Source organism: Rhinolophus sinicus, linkage group LG02 (assembly GCF_036562045.2).
Source record: "Rhinolophus sinicus isolate RSC01 linkage group LG02, ASM3656204v1, whole genome shotgun sequence".
NCBI classification, from domain to species: Eukaryota; Metazoa; Chordata; class Mammalia; order Chiroptera; family Rhinolophidae; genus Rhinolophus; species Rhinolophus sinicus.
Window position 1 is genome coordinate 5,265,226 of NC_133752.1, and position 18,795 is coordinate 5,284,020.

An 18,795-nucleotide genomic window follows, 5' to 3' on the forward strand; every position below is an offset into this window, starting at 1 on the left:
AGAAAACAAATACATTGGGAGAGAGATTTTCTCCCCCCATTGCGTCGCCAAGCTGAGAAGGTACAAGCTGACGCTACTGGAGATTGCCATAGTGAGAAACTCAAGCAGAGAAAGCCAAGCAGAGACCTGCAGAACCGAGAGACGTCAGAGACAGAGCGAGAACCACGAATCATATCATTTGAGCCCCTGAACCCAGCCAAGACTTCAGCAGGGTGCATTATTAGACTTCCTAGTTAAGCAAATGGAAAACTTCCTTTTTGAAATTTTAAGCTAGCATGGGTTAGAATTTCGTCACCTGCAATGGAAAGAATACGTAACTGATACAGATTCATTTTCTGGGTATGCCCTGTGCTATTAGGTTTCAGCCAAGTTTTACTGGTCTGCTGATTTCTAGTGTCTTTAAACTTAGTTCTTATATCTGCCAAAATTCTCTGGTTTCAAAAAATTGTCTTATTCACAATTAATTTATTCATGTAGCAGCTTCTATTTAGTATGTGCTATGTGCAGCGAACTGTGGTAACTGATGGAGAATTAGCAGTAATGTGACATATCCAGTGTCCCCAATCTCCAATCCAGGCTATTTAATCAGAATTGTGTTAAATTCCTAGAAGAAAAATAAATGGACGTTATAAGAGTGTGCACAACCCACTTTACAGTCTTGTTGTGAGAACCAAATGGGATCATATGTTATGAAAACACTACCAGTCTAAGCACAAAAGTATTTATTTTTATTTCCACTCATGGGAGAAAACTATAAAAAGCCCATTTCTGAAGTATCTGCTCCCATCGCTGGAAATACCTTCTTTTACGTGTTCTTTGCTGATTCTACATCTCACGTGGAATACAACATTTTCAATTCGCCAAAATGTGAGGTAGCACGTAGCTGAGAGGCGTCTGCTCTAAATTCAAGAGGTACAGAGTCATGGAACTGCTGGCGGTTTGGGCTTCCAACACTCTGAAATACGGCTTCTGTCTTCACCACCCACACTTCCTGCGGAGAACCCACGTTCTTTCTTCCCTTTGCTTTTATTACTTCCAAGACTGCAGTCTCCAAATGTTGTGATTTAATGAGAGGAAATTTACTTGACTTAATGTACAAATGTGCCAGGGGAAGTGATTCTGATGAGGGCAATTACACCCACAGCTTAGTGTAAACCACAGCCAATGTTTGAAACTGTGAGCAGCTGCCGGGTCTCTGTCACTCAACGCAGCCTCCATCCTTTGGGGTTCACAACCAGCTCACGAATGCTCAGGGGAAGCAAAATGGGAAGCAGCCTGATTATCATGATCTGACCTCCCAGAGTCCCAGCCTTTATTCAAGCAAGGAGCGGGATGTTTTCTGCACAGACTTACGTGCAGCCATAGATGGAAAGTGCGGGCAGGCTTGGTCCCTGGAATATTTAGGAAGTGGCATTGGTGCCACGCTCATGGTTTCCCACAGTCCTTACAAAACCCCCGACCTGCCTGATGTCCCACTATTACCCTCAGATCCAGACCAAGACCTTGCTGTTCCCTGAACTTGCCCTTCCCATGCCATTGACCCTTTCGTCTCCAATTCTTCCTCCTCCCCTTTTCAGTCTGATAACATCCTAATCCCCACTGGGGGAGCAGCTCCCACGCTCCCACTCAGAAACATCCATCGTAATCTCCCCAGTTAATTCTCTCCTCAGACATCCGTCCCATCACATCCTCTTCCTACCATCTTTATCATGACATTTATTTGCTCGGTAAATACGTGATGAGCTTTCTTACCAGGAACGTGGGGTCCTGAGATGAAGCAGCCACTTCTCCTAAGAGCTCAGCATCCAGCAGGGCAGACGTTCAAGTAAACGTAACACAAGAGCACCACAGTTCTAATGCAGGGACAAATCTTCAGTAAAACTGACCATAGGCTTCTGTGGGGGTCAAAAAGTAAGACCCCAGCCAAGACTGGGGGATCACAGAAAGAGTTCTAGATGCAGGAGTGCTTCAGCATAGCCTTTAACGAGGAACAGAAGTTGTCCAGGTGGAGAGAAGGAGAGGACATTCTATACCACGGGACCCCCCGAGTTGTGGTTAGCACTGGTTTGTCTTTCCAAACACCTTCTCAATCTCTTGAAGAAGAGACTGGTTTCATCCATGTTTGTGTCCCCATTACCTAGGGGTATAGTAGGTGCTCAACAAATGTCTGTGGGTTCAATGAAGTACACTCCACTCCAGAGAACGTGAATTGTGCTTGTTTCAGGTATGGGCTCTAAGCAGCGTACGTAACTCAGTGAATAATGGGAAAATGTAACCAAGCATAATGGGTCTGCATCAACTATCTATACAAACCACGCCCAAACTTGTCGGTTTAAAGCACCAATAACTTATTATTTCTTGGGATTATTCCATGAATTGGTTGTGTGGTTCTTCTGCTATTTTCTTCTGCACTCACTCACACCGCTGCCTTCAGCTGAAGGGTCACCTGGATCTGAGCTTGGGCGGGACAGTGAAGACAGCCGGGCCTCTCCCTGATGTGGTCTCTCATCTTCCAGGAGGCGAGGTTGGGCTTCCTCACACAATGACATCAGCGTTCTAAGAGCAAAAGCCCTAGAGCACGAGTGCTTATCAAGCTTCTGCTTGTGTCACATTTTCTGATGTCTCAGTGGCCAAAGAAAGTTGCCTGGCCACGTTCAGACTCAAGGCGGTAGGGGATGACACAAGGGCCAGGAGGCGTGTTTCCCCAGGGCCATTAATGCTGCAATCATCACAGGTCCGTGGGTGTCAGGTTGTTGCAGTGGAAGGGATCAATGTAGGGGGTGTGGTACACACAGGTAGGGATACATGTCAGTGGTTGCTCTGCAGACAAGGGGCTGGGGCCGAATTTCTGAAGTCGTGTCGTGCAGAAATAAGTATTACACGTGCCTGGACTTGGAGCTGGAAGAACAGGGTTTAGACCCAATGAAACAAATGCAATAATATTTACTTCACAGGCTTTTCTCCAGCATCAAAGGCAAGAATGTGAAAGTATTTCACAAACTTGAAGAGAAATTAGTCTTGTTAGGCAGGAGACCCGGGTCAGAACCACAGACAGCACCAAGGCCACGGCAAAGCTGCTGGAACCAGGTCATCCAAGCACATGAATTATATGCAACCTTAGGAGGCGCCTGTGCCCCAGAAACAACTTGCTGGGTATGCAAAGACCTGGATTTGCTTCATATATTCTCCTTTGCCTTGGGCTCTTTCCTGTCACGACCTGTATGAATTGAGTTTAGGTCCAGTCGTGAGTAAGAGAAACCCCTAGTAGGAGGAGCTTAAACAAGACAGACGTTTGACTCTCATTCGCAAAGGCCATTGCTGGGCAGTTATGGCAGCTCTCCTCTGGGAAGTCCAGACCCAGGACACTTGCTGCCACTGCCGTGCACCCGTAGGCTGTGGCCTTCAAATTCATGGTCTAAGGCACGTGGCCAGTGCTCCTGTCACTGCACCTGTGTCCTTTCATTTGCTCTTCCCTCCAATAAAGCCAGCTTTGCTGGTGTCTCGTATGTAGTAGAAAGAGGCTGAAAGGTGTTACGTGTGTGAGATTAAAAGCTCTCGGGATTCTGAGGAAAGGAGGAAGAGAGAAGTTCTTCACTATGTCTGTGCGGAGCAGCAGCCAGGACGGTGAATGCACGTAAAGGGTAGTCCGGCTGGGACAGAGTTTGAGTCCTGTGTAGGCATACCTCGTTTTGTAGCGCTTCAGAAATATTGAGACTTCTACACACTGAAGGTTGGTGGCAACGCTGCATCAGAGCAAGTCTCTCGGTACCATTTTTCTGCGTGAAGATGCTGCGAAGACTGTTGAAATGACAACAAAGGATTTAGAATATTATACAAACTTCGTTGATAAAGCAGAGGCAGGGTTTGAGAGGAGTGACTCCAGTTTTGAAAGAAGTTCTACTGTGGGTAAAATGTTGTCAAACAGCACTGCGTGCTGTAGAGAAATCGTTCATGAAAGGAAGAGTGTGGCATCTCGTCATTATTGTCTTATTTTAAGAAATTGCCGCCCCAGCCTTCAGCAGCCCCAGCCTGATCAGTCAGCAGCTGTCAACACGGAGGCGAGACCCTCCACCAGCAAAAAGACCAACTCAGTGAAGGCTCAGATGATGGGTAGCATTATTTATCAATAAAGTGCTTTTCATGTAAAGTATGCACATTGCTTTTTTTTTAGACATACTGCTATTGCACACTTAATAGATGACACTAGAGTGTAAATATAACTTTTATATGCAGTGGGAAACCAAAAAATTCATGTGACACACTTTGCTGCAATACTTGCTTTATTGTGGTGATCTGGAACCAAATCTGCAATAGCTTCAAGGTATGTCTGTATACTGTTGCCCTGGAGAACCCTAATACATGGCCTTCCTTTCAGAGAAATCTCTTCTATGATTGGCAAACAGGAGGCACATATGTGACACTCACTGCTGCCCCTGGGGCAGACATCACTAATCAACCACATTGTTTTTTCCCACCAAGCTTAGGTTTAGCTTCAGAATCATTCTTCACTTAGTTTTTTTTCAGTTGAACAGAGCTCGATTGGTAGTGCCTGCCCCACGTCCCGGAAAGCTCCTTCTTCCATTCGCCTCTCTACGTCTCCCCCACGTCGATCCTCTTTCTGCCCTCTGTGACACATCTGACACTCTGAGGGGAAGATGTTTCAGGGCTGGAGGTCTTGAGCCCCACGCGACATTGCCTGGGAAAGGCAGAAGAACCTGGAGGGTGCGGGGCTGGTATCAGGTTTGCCTGAGCCTGAGAGCCACAAAGCACAGCCCAAGATTGGAAACAGGCATTTATTGGGAGGTACAAAGAGTCTTTCCACTGAATTCTGGACACCTGTACCTAGGACCAAAGCCAAGGGGCCACTGAGGGTCCAGGAACCGGGCTGAGGGCAGCTCAAGGCTACTTATGGTAGAGCTGGGACTAGAACCTCAGCCTGGCATTTCCAATCCATTCAGTCCTTTTGTCAGATTATATCGTTTTCAAAGCGTTTCCCCAATTTCATTTTGAAACCATGGGCTCAGTCACGAAGAAGGCAGTCCATTCATTAGTGTAGAAGAATGTTTGGTTTACTGAAATGTAGGGCGATTCCTTCCAGCTTCCAGAAGAGTTTGGAGGATGCAGCTATGAATGAAGGCCACGTGGTTGCAATGTTAGACTGGCAAAGGTTTATTTTTAAATAATTAATAACATTAAGTGTGTAGGAGAATCTTGGGTTGCCTGAAATGGTGAGACCGGGCATTTAGACAATCCTGTTTTTGACATAATTGTCCAGTGTGGAGGAAGAGTCTGTTTCAGGCCTCCCGTTTGTCTTATCGTCAGTTACAGCTGAGTCCATTTTCTCCTCTGATGGGTGTGCCTTGTTCCTTTTGGCAAATGCCTGGCTGATTTCTGCATAGGTTCTGTTTTTGGTCTCAGGCAAGACAAAATATAAATAGACAGCACCTGCGAAGCAGATTGCAGCAAAGACCAGGAAGCAGTAGGTGTCCAGACTTTTCTGTGGAAAGCAGAGACAAAAAACATGAAAGAGACCATGACTCAAAAGGCTGTGTAGCCATCTCTGAACAGACATTTTTATAGCTCCCCATTCATAAACCAGGAGCACTCCTGGATAAAACTCTGCTGTGTGAGGAGTGTAAAGCTGGCTCTACGAGCAAACGTGCCTTATAAATGTCCACATGAGACCTCTCAGAGGAGGCACGAATAAACCAGTTTCTGTCATGCAGGGTGTCATGCAGGGTCTCTGCTCCCGCTCCCCACATAAGAACGCAGGACATGGTGAGGCCAAAAAGGAACACCCACGGAGCCATAGATAGGGGAATCATACTACTATATTCTCGCTGGCGGCAGGGCGAGACATGAAGTAGGATCCACGCGACCTGCAATCCGTTGTCCCCTTTTCTGCCTGTCAGCCAGCCAACCAACCAACGCAGTCACGGCAGTTACATCATCAGCCAATTGGCCAACCGACTACAGCCAATGGCCAACCACCACCCGAGCCAGCATCCCCCCACGCGAGCTGAGAGCCTGGAAACTGCTCGCTGGGACTCTGTCCCACGGCTTCAAACCCCAGTAAAGATGAGGAAGTGGTAGTCTTTTCTTTTTTTTTTTAAACAAGGCATATAAAAATTAATCATCGTAAAAGCAAAACGTAATATTACTGAATGTTATCTTACATTCATATTTACCATTAACCACATTCACCTTCCCTCCCCCCATATGCACATGAGAAAACTATGATGTCAAAGGGAAGTGAAATTCCCCAGCTCATAAGAAAAATATAGAGCCTAGACTAGGCCAAGAATACACCCTTTTTTTATAACATGCAAAAGATGTAACCCACTGCTCAATACTCTGATATAGCCATGGACAACTAAGAGAGACTAGAAAAAAGAGAACTGTTGAATGCAATCACTCTGTTGTAGGTATCCTGATTATAACAGCTGATGCCTGGCCTAGAATGATTCTGCCAACTGCACTAGACCTTGCGCTTCTCAGTGGCTCAGTCACTTCTGTAGCTCCTGTGCCTTATACAATGCCTGGTCATGTCGCTTCTCAATAAATGCTTGTTAAGTAAAAGACTATAGCTTCCAGCTCTCAGGGCTGTGACCTTTTCATGCAGCAAATGATTATCCAAAGATAAGGTGACACTGTCTTCAAACAATATTTCACAAGAAGCAATATCTTGATTTTAGTCAATCCCATGCTATTCTTTGATTTGACATTTATTTTTGGAGTATGACATATAGGCCGAAGAGCTTGATCTCCGGATCATGTCCCAGATTCACCCTTTACTGAACATGAGTCTTTTGTGCCTCAGTTTCCGTAGTTGTAAAACGAGGATGATAATGGTTGTAAGGATTACGTGAGATATTCTCTAAAGCACATAGAGCATTCCTGGGTGGAGGAAATGTGCCACACCTGGGAGAGCTTAGCTCTGAAGGTACGTGTCTTCCACATGTCCACGAAGATTCCATGAGCAGTACAGAGAAGGAGAGTCTGGGTTCTGAGGTCAACTGGGCAGGGTTCACGTCCTGGCTCCATTATTTACATGTTGTGCCAACACGTAAGATGTGCCATTTAAGACAGGACGTCAATCTACTGGTTGAACTTTCCGCATTCCTGACATGGTGACATACACCACATATTGTTTTGAATATGAAATGAGATACATCTGACTTGGCATTGAATAGCTCCACTTTCATGTTGGATGGGTTTCTGGCGTTATCAAGTCCAAAGCGGAGCGGAGCGTCCAGACCTGCTCCCGCTCTGGTCATCCCCATCTCAGTGGATGGCACCTCTGTCCTTCCATTTGCTTAGGCCACCCAAACACTTAGAGGCCTGGGCCCTCTTTATCAAATCCACACCTGCTCCATCAGGAGGTCAGGTTGGCTCTGCCTTGAAATACATTTCGAATCTGCGCATTGGACAGCACTTCTACTGCTACCATTTTGGTCCACGCCACCATCCTCTCTTGTGTGGATTGTTCCAAAACCTTCTCAACTGATTTCCCTGCTTCTCGCTGTGTCCCCCTTAAGATTATTCTCAAGAAAGAAGCCAGAGCCGTCCTGTGAAACAAAGGACAGAGCTGTCACTCCTCTGCTCAAAGCTCACTCCGACCTCCTAAGTCGCACTGAGCAAAGCCCAGTCCTTACCAAGTCCTCTAAGGCCACTGCCCATGTGGCCACCTGACTTCTCTGACCTCACCCTTCCTCTCACGTCCTGTACCCCAGCTATACTGCCTTCATGATATTCCTCCAACATCCGCCTCAGGATCTTGGCACATGCTGTTCTCTCTTCCTGGAAGAATCTTCGTCTAGACATGTGCACATCCTGCTTTCCCATTCCCTTTTATCACAGCTTACAGGCCACTTTCTCAGAAACGTTGACGCCATTTCTAAAGGACGCCTCCTCCGCTCTCCACTTGCCCTGTGTTGTTCCCCAAACCACTCACCAGGACCCAACATTACAGCATATGCCTACTTGTTTATTAACGCTCTCCCCCAGCAGGAGGTAGGCGACCCAAGACCGGAGCTGCTGTTTTTCTTCTTGTATTCCCAGCACCCGAAGACTGGTTGGCACACAGTGGATGCCCAACAAGTGTTTATTGAATGTAGGAAGGCACTGAGGCTCAGAGAGTCTCCGTCCCTACCCAGGCCACACCGGGAGCCATCTGGGATCTCTCCGCCACCTGCATATCTGCCATCTGTTTGGCTTCTTTTCCCAAGAGACACGATGGGTGTCACTAGGCTTTTCCTCACAGTTTCACAAAATTGAGTCAAGAACCCTGCGGGTATTGTAGCCACCCTGGGAAAGGACACTTGCCCCACTCAGGAGTCTCAGGGGCCAAGTTATGGGAAGGCCAGGTGAGGGGACCCACCTCCTGGGCACAGGCTCCGCCTCCTCAGCCTCCAGATGCAAAGTCCTGCTGCTCTGTCTCCCCCTGTGGTGACTGTCCTTGTGGAGGGCTGGAGCCTGCAGCAGACACATGCTCACCCGCAGTCTCTCATCTGTGCACACAGAACTCCATAACCCTAGAGCTGGCTCTGCAGACAGCAGACACCTGCTCCTGAATAAGGGCATTGGGAGGAGGCTGCAAGGCTGGCTTCAGAAGTGAGAGGAAAGAAGGAACTCCATGAAGTAAGCCCCTTTCCTGCCAGTCAGGGAGCTGTCACACGCATGCTCATTTGCTGACATGGGGAGATAGGCCTACTTGGTCCCTCTTTACAGACGAGGAAGGAAATCAGGGCACAGGGAGGTCATACTTCTTGCCCAGGGTGAAGCTGCTAGGACGTGGCAAGCCTAAGGCTACCAGTAGCACTGTTTAACTAATGTTGACTGATTTAACGTTTGCACCAACTAGTGGTGTAGGTATTATTTCACAGATGGGAAAACTGAGAGTGGTGACGTTCTCCGTCCAGGGTTTAGGGGCTTAGAGGCAAATCTGGCAGTCAGATCCCCGAGCCCATGTTCTTCCCGGCTTAGAAAGTTGGGACAGGAGAGAAGACAGGGAGGGACCTGGCCAACAGTCATTGGGAAAGAAAAAACCCTCGGGCCACTCCAAGCCCAGAAGTTCAAACAGAAAGTCAGGGCCTGCTCTGGAGAAGGGCTGAGAGGAGTGCATGATGGAAGGAGCCAAATGGTTAGGAGCTGGCATTCTCCCTGCTCCTGGCAGCCGCAGGACATTTACTGGTATCTGCCTGAAATAATTTCCTGTCGGCAATCATGCGACAACCTGGCATTACTGTGAGCGTGTGCTTATGTTTAATCTGGGAAGAGACACGCTCTGATTAAGTCCCTACTGGGTGCCAGCAGTATTCTAGCCTTTACCTCATCTGAGCCCCACAGCCCACATGGCGACAGAGCCATTTTTATTTCCATTTTACTAAAGATGAAATCGAGGAGTAGAGATTTCCTGGAACATGTCCAAGTCTATGCAGCGGTAAACGGGAGTCAGGGCCCCGCTGGAGTGGGCCTGATGGGAGCTCTTGCTCTCCATTGTTTACCATGACTCACTACTGAGTGGCGGCGAGGAAAGCTTACTGGGATCCTACAGTGTTCCCCAATAGCAGATGGGAAGCAGGGCTTCTTAACCTCCTTTTACAGGTGAGAAAATGGAGCTAAGAAAGGCCGAGTGACTTGCCTGTGGTCACACAGCTGGTAAGAGCTGCCCCTGGATTTGAACTCATGTCAGCCTGACCTGGAGGCCATCGATTCACTTCGATACCTGCCTCTCTTGGGCAAATTCATTCAGTGCAGTCAGTCCCGGTCCTACAAAGCGAGTGGCACAGAGGATGTACGTGTCACTTTTTACCTGTCTCCTCTTTTACTTCCAAACAGCTCAGTAATCTACTGTCTGCCCCTGAGAAGTTATTCAAGCCTAAGTTATGGCTGGTGTTGGAGGGCTGCCCAGTGTCCCCCGAGCAAGGAGTTTTTCGGCAGCACGTGTGTCGTGGGAAGGACCCCGCCTGAGAATTAGCAGTTCTGCCTCCATCAAACACTCAGCTTGTCACGTGACCCTGGGCAGTGCCCACACCCTATCTGGCCTTATGTCCCCCATTAGTAAAATGAATGTAACTGCACTCAAGGTTCATATTCATAAAACTTTGTCCATAAATGAAAAACATCGATCAATCTGGCTGCTTTAAAATGAAGAGCGTCTGTTCATCCAAAGGCCCCACAGAGTACAAGGGTCACACACCAGGAAGAGGTACTGTGATACGCAACGAACAAAGAATTAGCAGTCAAATTAAAAACACAACCCAACTCTTATGAGTCAGTAAGAAAAAGACAGCTACATAGAAAAAGGGCAGGATGTCCGGACAAGCGTTCCACAGAAGAGCAAACACCGGTGGCCAATAAGCACACGAAAAAGGCATTCGGGATAGCAGAAGCTAAAACCGTCATGTCACACCATTTCACACCTGTCAGACTGGTAAAAACGGAGCAGGTCTGACAGGACAATGCCAAGTGCTGAGCAGGCCGGATTTTCACAGTGGGGGTGAGGCTGCGAGCGCTACTCGTGCTGTGCACGACAGCGACTCCAGGGGGCGCTGTCAGCATTCTCGGATCCCGCAGCCCCACTCCTGCGCTGCTCTTTGAATTGCAAATGGTTAAGTTCAGTTCCTCAGTCGTACTAGCCCACGAGCCGCACTTCAAGTGCTCGAGGGTCCCACATGGCTAGTGGCTTCCGCGTTGCAGAGCAGACGGCCTACACTGCCATCAGCTCAGAACCCCCTGGGCATGTTTGTGGTAACGCTATTCATAGAGCAGGAAACAGGAAAGACTCAGGTGCTCTGGAAGGGGGCAGGGAGGGTAAGTGGGGATCCATCCAGACAAGGCAGTTCTATAGAGCAGTGAGAAACAATGACCCATACTACGCATGTCACCACGGCTGGACTCAGCAACACCTGCTGAGTCGAAGAACAAGGCACAGAGAAATACCTTCCGATGATTCTCTCTCTGTAAATATCAACAAACCCCAGGCCAAGACAGGACCTGGCTCACTGTGGCATTTTCTAAATAAAACTATGCTGAATGGATGCTGGGTAAATGATTTAAATCACAGGACGTTTACGGAAACGCATGAAGCGTATGAAGAAAGGTGGTCCAAGTTAGTTTCACGATGTGACAAAAATATAATTCTCCTGCGTCGTTTCCACTGCCACCCACAGAACTGGGACGCTGGCTCACTAGTGAGTCACACCGGGCTCTCGAGTGAGTCAGTGCACGGACCACCACTTAAGAATTGACAGGAAGTCAGGCGCCTCACACTTGGAATTGTGATTCTGAGAAGAGCTTTCAAAGGCGAGGCGGCTGTACTTTCTGAGCAGAGTGGGATGTGTCTGGAAGGCAACAGGGAGCTTGGTGATGGCTGACACCACTGGTGTGTGTGGTCCCCCCACTGTCACTGCACACCTGAGACCTTGTTGGAGCTGCCCAGGAACCTCTGCAGTAGACACAGCCCTGGGGCTGCCTGCTGGCATCTCAACCCATCATGCTCTGCAGGACGCCCCACTAACAGCCCTGCCAGCACCTCCCACTCACAGCCTCCCCCTCTCCCTGGCAAGCCTGCCCTTCCTCCACCTGCGCTCAGAAATGGTGCTGCCAACCTCCCACCCGCCCCCGACGGACACCCGACGTCACTGCTCATGACTCCTTCCCTCTCTGCCTGTTCTGCTAAGTTCTGATGACTTTATCCTGAAATATCTCTTTTCTTTTTTAAAAAATATACAATTTTTAAATCAAGATAGAATTTTACGTATAGTAAGTAACTTGCACAGATCTTAAACGCCCAGTTCAATGAGTAACTAACTCCTATATCAAGATGTAGAACCTTTCCACCACTCTAGAAAGTTCCTTGTGCCATTTTCTAGACAATGACTCCTTTCCCCGCCCCACACCTGCCCCGCCGCAGCCCCCAACACACACAGAATTAACTGCTGTTCTGGTTTCCATCACCTTTGCATCCATGTCTCCTGCCCCTGTTTGAATCTAGCTCCCACCAGGCGGCCGGAATTCTTTTAAAAGCACAAAACAAAGCATGTCTTAACATCATGCAGTGGTTTCTTGGATCCTCGGGATAAACTCCAACCGCTCTTGTGCGCTTGGTGCTGTGGAGGAGTTGGCCTCCCTGTCCTCCCTCAGAATTACGTGCAGCCTCTCTGACCCTCAGACCCCTGCTCTGTGCCTGCTAGGGCTTCATCGCATCTTTCCTCCCCACCAGGCACCATCGCCCTCGTGCCACACATACTTACTCCCTCGGTCTCGGCTTGAAAGGTCCCTGCACCGCTCAGCCCATCTCGGCCCCCAGTCTACCTCCTCCTGTGAAGCACAAGTGCCACCTGTCCCCAAGAGGGTTATGTCTGTTCTTTCCTGCAGCCAGGGCAGGACCAGGCCCGAATGTGCACGGCCCTGCCTCCAGGACCCAGCACGACGCGGACGCCCGCAGGCACAGACCAGTGCGTGAAGCCGTTCTTGCCCTCCCTTCAGGCCCGAGGAGTATCATGTGCAGCATCCGGACAGGCCAGGGGGCAGTTTTGTTTGCTTTTAGAGCCCAGCATCCTAGAACTGCATCAGCTTTCCCCCTCCCTTGGCAAAGGCAACTGGGATGTGACCCATTCTTTTTCAACTTCCAAAGAATCATTTCCTCCCTTCCAGATTTCATTGAACTCAGACGCAATTTTCTAACTCCAGTGGAAACAAGCAGGCATACGTTGGCATGTAATTTCCTCTGAACCCGACAATATTGGTGCTGGTGTCAGAGGCCAAATGGTCTGCAGGCTTTTACAACGAACGACCCAGACACAAGGGATACCCTGACAATGGCCACAGCAGAGGCCCAGAGGAAAAGGCGGCCTGTGGCTGAGGACAGAGACAGTGATACCAGTCTCCCCTGGGCTCAAGGCAGCCCACCCCACCCCACGCCATCTAGGGCATCTTGCAGGAATGGGGCAGTGTGGGTGGGAGAGAAGGGAGGACAAGGGGAAAAGGCACCCTTTGAGAACAGTTTGTCTTGGATCGCCAGCCAGCTAGTTGGGGGCGGTGTCTTTTCAGCACTTAGCATGAATTGCTCTTTCTGTCGTGCCTCTTCCTGAGTGACCTGGGATCCCACGGCAGGAAACAAGCTTTACGGGGCTGATAACGGTCATGGAACCAACTATTCCTGAGTGTCCGTGGGCAGATGCTGGCTCAGGTCTCTACTTCATCCCTAATTCCTTTGAGAGCCCTGCTGCAAAAGGGGGGCGATCCTCTTGTTTCCTAGACAGGAAAATTCCAAGGCGGGGAGCCAGCAAAGTCAGACAAATTTGACCAGCCTGCCCTTCACCTAAGCACTGAGTGGCACAGCTAGGATTCCAGGTCAGGCGGTCTGACCCCCAGGTCTGTGTGGTTTCTCCTGTGTCTCATTTGTATCAAACATCAGACCTGGCAAATAAGGACAATAAGGGCAACAAACAACCATGGCAGCTGCCATTTTCCAAGCTGCTCTGTACTGGAGACAGGGCCGGTGGTACCGGGGCTGCCCCAGGCTGGGAGCCCCAGACACAGAGCCTGATGTGGGTGTCAGTGCAAGTAGCTTCTTTGGAAGAGACCCACGGAACATTGGTGAGGGAGGGGTTGAAATGGGGAGAGGGGGACCAACTGTCTGGGTTGCAGGGCACCAAGAGGTTTCCTAAGATGTGGGAAGTATGCCCATAGTCGTGGGCAAACGGGGACAAGTTGGTCATCCTGGCCAGGGAAGGTGCTGTTGGCTGAACTGTGCTCCCCAAGAGATGTGCTGAAGTTCTAGCCCCCAGTGCCCGTGAATGTGGTATTGTTTGGAAATAGCGTTCGCAGATGTGATCATCTGTGGACTATGGTGGGCCTTAAATCCTTACACAGAGGACATGGACAAATATACCCAGGGGGAAGCCCACGTGATGATGGAGGCAGAGATTAGAGTGATGCCGCCACAAGCCGAGGAATGCAGCAAACCACACCAGCTAAGAGAAGGGCACGGCACCGGTCCTGCCTTCAGCTGTGAGGAGGACCTGACCCTGCCAACATCTTCATTTGATACTTCTAACCTCCAGAACTGGGAGAGAATACATTTCTATTGTTCGAAACCACAAAGCTTGTGGTACTTCGTTATGGCCGCCCTAGGAGACTGAGACACACAGGCACGTGTCCAAGCAGAGCTCGGGGCTGCTTCTTGGGACCACTGCCCGGAATGCTTTCTCCCCCCGCATGGAGCAGAGTTCCACTCGGGCTTCAAAGCTGAGCTCCGTGCCTCCTGGGCCGAGCGCTGCCGTGGAATAACCGCTCCCTCTGTGGGAGCTGCCGCAATGTTACACACAGTGGGTTGTAGGGCTTCTCATGCTCTGTGTGGGAGGACCACCCCTGGGGTTCATATCTGCCCCCTCCCACAGCCCATCACCACCCACGGGTGTGTGGATCTGGTCATCAGTGTGTTCCCAGCACCTGCTGTAGATACTTACTCAGCGAAGGTTTATGGGATGGATGGATGGATGTGTGCACTTTGAAATCTAATTGGTTTGGGGGTTTGAATGTTGGTCTACTCTCCCATAGCAGCGTGATCCTGGCCCAGTCATGAGACTCTTATTTCTCATACAATGCAATCAAGTGTGTCCTGTGTCCCATTGTGGGTCCTCGACAGATGTTTGCTCTCACCCAGCCACTCATTCGGTCATGGCCAGGCCTTGTGCCACTAGTCTGGACACGTAGTGCCCAGCCTGCAGGCTCTGGCTGCTTGTTCTGGAGACAGACACAAAGTTCATGCTCATGGAGCCACCATTTTGACCTGTACATGGGAGCGCTCTCTAAAGACTGGATTTATAATGATGGAATCGCCCTCCTTTAGGAGCCCGGAGACCTGTTTCCAGAGCACTCCAAAGGCAGGCTTGATGACCACTTGGCAGAGATGCAGTAAGGGGACGCACACATTGATGGGGGTTTCCCTTCCTCCACTCAGACCTGCCAGGTCCTCAATTTCTCCTTCTCACAGCCCCTTGTGTCTCACACAGCCCCACCAGCTTCTCACCAGCGTGCCGCCCTGACCAAGGAGTTCCTGCAGAGAGCGCTGTGAGTTGGGAATTCCTCCTGGCTTTTCCACACCACCTGCCCACATTCCTCACGGGACTCCTGGGGCTTCCAGAGGACTGGGCGCCCTGCTGGAAGTGAGCCGGCTGGAATGAAGCTGACTTGACAACGTTTTTATGCGGTGCATGATACATGGAATTTGTCTTACACAGTGACGAGCACATCACAAAAATGATGAGGCTGCAGTTCTCAGATTCTAATCTAGGTTTCCTTGCATACCTCCAGTGACGGGAAGCCCACTCCCTCTGAAGCAGCCCTGAGCATTTAGAGGAAGCTCCCGGAAGGTGCAGAAGGGAGGAAGACGGTTAAGGGTTTGGGGCAAAGTACATTTCTCCTTTCTTTAGGCCAATAGGCAGTTGAGAGAGAATCAGCCTCTGCTCTACAGATCACCCCTCACTCAGAGGGCTGCCGAATCAGAGGGCACCCCAGGAGCAAGAGACCCCTGGCTAGTCATACCTGGATGAACGGGAAGAGGAGCCCCACCGCGAAGTTAGAAAGCCAGTTGACGGTGCCCGCGACGATGAAGGCCGCAGGCCTCTGGGATTGCTGGAAGAACTCGCCGGTCAGAATGAACGGGATGCCACCTGCAATCACAGTCAGGCACGGAATCAGTCACCCCTGGAAGGCCACGCCGCCAGCACCCGTCTCCCCATGACAGGGAGTTGCCCTCTCGGGGAGAGCCGGCTCTGCCTTGTGTGAGTGACGGCTTCCGGAGTGACTGCTGGAGGCCCAGCACGGAAGTCCTAAAGGTATAAAAACCGCTTCTCTGACCTGGCCCATCCAAATGCCCCCTGAATCAAGCTGTGACCTGCCACAACTGAGTACTATACGTGTCAGTTTCACTCACAAGGCCACTGACACTGACTGACTATATTGTGTCAAGAACATTTGTAATTTAATCTTCAGAATAACTGAGGCAGGTACTGGCTACCATATTCCTTTGGAGAGGAAACTGAAGCCCAGAGAGGTTGCCTGACTTACCCAATGTTACCCAGCTCCTGAGCAGCGGAGCCAGAACTCAGGCTTGGGACTCTGGCCTCCAAACCTCAGCTTTTCCTGCTAATTCTTGCTTGAGAGAGGATGGAGGGCCCTGCCCAACAGGCTGCCCTTTTGCCCTCCTTATCACCCCTGGATTGGATGCGTGGCAGGCCGCAGTCCCTGAGTCACCCTGGCGGTGGAGTGTTACTCAGTGGAAACATCATGGTCATTGGGGTGACATAATCCTTTATTTTAAGAGACTGTCCGGTGCAATTGCATAATGGGATGTTTACTACCCCTCGCCTCCTGTGCCAGGGTACCCTCAGTAACTGCGGCAACCCAAACTGCTTCCACATGTTGCTAAACATCCTCAGGGGGGCTCAGAATCTCTGAGGTCTGCCCCTTTCCCTCCCCCACGTCCCACACAGTGAAACTCAGGATGGGGGTCCTGTGCCCAGACCCACATTGCTGGGGACCGGTTTGCACCCTCCCCTCCCCAGCTGGAGTCCCCACTCTGTCAATCAGACCTACACCTCGGTGCCCACAAACAAGATGGGGCAGGTGGTGGTGGAGAGCCTGAGGGACCGTTACCAATCTCAGCTTGGAAGCCACTCGGCTGGGGTCACTCATTCCACCGACATCCAAGGATTACTGACTATGCTGGGGCTGGTCCCACAGTGGTGGCTGAGAGTGACAATGTCCCTGCCTCTGTGGGACTCCGTGTTCTGGCGGAGGAGGGAAGGTGACCTATTTACTGAAGAGGAAGTGAGTAAATCAATAGTTACAACATGTGATAAGCACCCTGGAGGACATGCTCAGGGCAGTGTGTGTGTGTGTGTGTGTGTGTGTGTGTGTCAGGGGGTGGAGTCTGTGTTAACAGCGGTCATGGAGGGCTCTGGGGAGGTGATGGCTGAGATGTGGCCTGAAGGAGGAAACAGCTTGTGCAGATGTGAGGAAGGCCCTGCCAGGTGGAGGGATGGGTGGGCACAGGTTCTGGCGGGTGAAAGGAATCGGTCAAGGTCTAGAACAGAGGCCAGTCTGGTTCCTGAGGGAAGGCAGAGAGGAAGGGGATGAGGTGGCAAGGGGAGCAGGGCCAACTCAGCAGCCTCTGGTAGGTCAAGGAGAGAGGTCTGCTATGGAAGAAAACCAATGAGGGGTTTTGAGCTGGGGCTGATGTGATCACTTCCAATTTCACAGAGATTCCTGCTGTTTGGAGAAAGGACTGGAGAGGGTGGGACAGGATGCAGGAGGCCACCGGGTGGTGGTGGTGCAGGACAGAGTCAGTGGTTGTCGTGGGGACTCAGATGGTGGCAGTGGGGATCCAAGGAAGGGGCCGGATTCAGACACTCTCCACCCCATGGAGGCAAAGCTATCAGCGTGAGCAATGCAAATAACCACTTTCAAGTTCAACCAAGCAACCCAAGGTCAGAGAGGCAGGGCCAACTCAAGTCGGTGTCTCTCCAGAGCTTTCACCGATATCGCCCCACTCTGCTGCCAGCAAGCAGTGGGCTCCAACACATCAAAAGTAACTCAGAAGGGACAATGCCTCAGCCCCCGGGGCGGGCAGCGTGTCCATTTACCTGGCATCTTTGACAGAGCGTAGATACTCGATCAGTATTTCTTATTGAATTAAACACGCAAAATTGGATTTTGAAAAGATTTGATGTGCTGTTTACTACAAAGAAAGTGGACTCTATATCTTAAAAGTATCCATCAAAACATGAGAGAACAATGGTTACACATTGAAATGTGCTAAACTCAGCCGTTAGGTCTGTGGAGCACATTGTCAGAAAGAGTTTGTCACACACCCACTTGCTGGACACCGCTGGGAGCCTTGCAGCTCTGACTATGAAACTGAACTGCTGGCAGCTAGTGGGTGGGGGTCTGGGGTGCTGCTCAATGTACAGGACGGCCCCCACCACAAAGGATTACCCATCTCCAAATGCCAGTAGTGCTGAGGTTAAGAAACCCTGGTCTAGAATTTTCTCCCACAAGGCACGTAATGTATTTAAGTCTGCTGTAATAAAGGGAGGGAGGCAGGGGAAGAAGCTGAAACTCACCGAGCACCGTCAGTGTACCAAGCACGGTGCATGTCACTAAACAGTCCTTATCATAGTATAAGGAGGAGGCTGTTAGTCTCAGCAGCTTAGGAAAGTGAAGTGACTTTCCCTGGGTGTCACGAGTGACAGGAGTGGTCGCCGGAGCTGACCCAAGCCCATGCCTCTCTCCTGCGGTGCCATAGGCAGGGGCAAGTTCCCCACTCCCTTTCCAGAACAAAAAGAAGGAAATGAGTGGGAGATGGTTGCACGTTTGATGGTCTTTGAAGCCCTCTCACCACTGGACTGATGAGCCAGCCCAAGATCCCTATAGTGACGCTGGTTTGCAGAACCCATGCTTTGCCCTCTTGGCAAACAGAGCATTTCAAAGCACATGGCTCCCATATGGAACGTGGGGCCAAGTGCCTCGCCTGGGACACTTCTGCCTCCAGCCAGCAATTTTAGGCGGGTGGGGAGAGACTTTGGCACAGGGCACAGGCCCCGGTCCTTGTTCTGATATTAGCTGTGATGTGTGGGGCCAATCACTTATCCTCTGAGCCCCAGTCTCCCTATCTGTGAAAGGGGCGCCCTGATCCAATGGGTGATGGATGTGAAAGTGACTGCTTATTACTGTTGTATTATTACTACTAGTGCGACCATTATTATTATTATTACTGAATGA

At 50.3% G+C, this 18,795-nt stretch overlaps 1 protein-coding gene across 4 annotated transcripts in view; it reads right to left on the reverse strand.

Annotated features, from left to right (window-relative positions):
- Window positions 1-18,795, reverse strand: part of SLC2A9 (solute carrier family 2 member 9) — a 148,208-nt gene that overhangs the window by 22,785 nt on the left and 106,628 nt on the right. For 2 of the 4 annotated variants that reach the window (XM_019716591.2, XM_019716590.2), the window contains 2 exons: window positions 15,556-15,683; window positions 4,780-5,497 (listed from right to left, as the gene is read on the reverse strand). In XM_019716591.2, coding sequence (XP_019572150.1) covers window positions 5,243-5,497; window positions 15,556-15,683 — 383 coding nt within the window. In that variant the 3' untranslated portion in view covers window positions 4,780-5,242. Of the gene's footprint in view, window positions 1-757; window positions 3,799-4,779; window positions 5,498-15,555; window positions 15,684-18,795 lie in introns of those variants that run through there. The other 2 variants (XM_074321356.1, XM_074321361.1) reach the window with 2 other exon arrangements.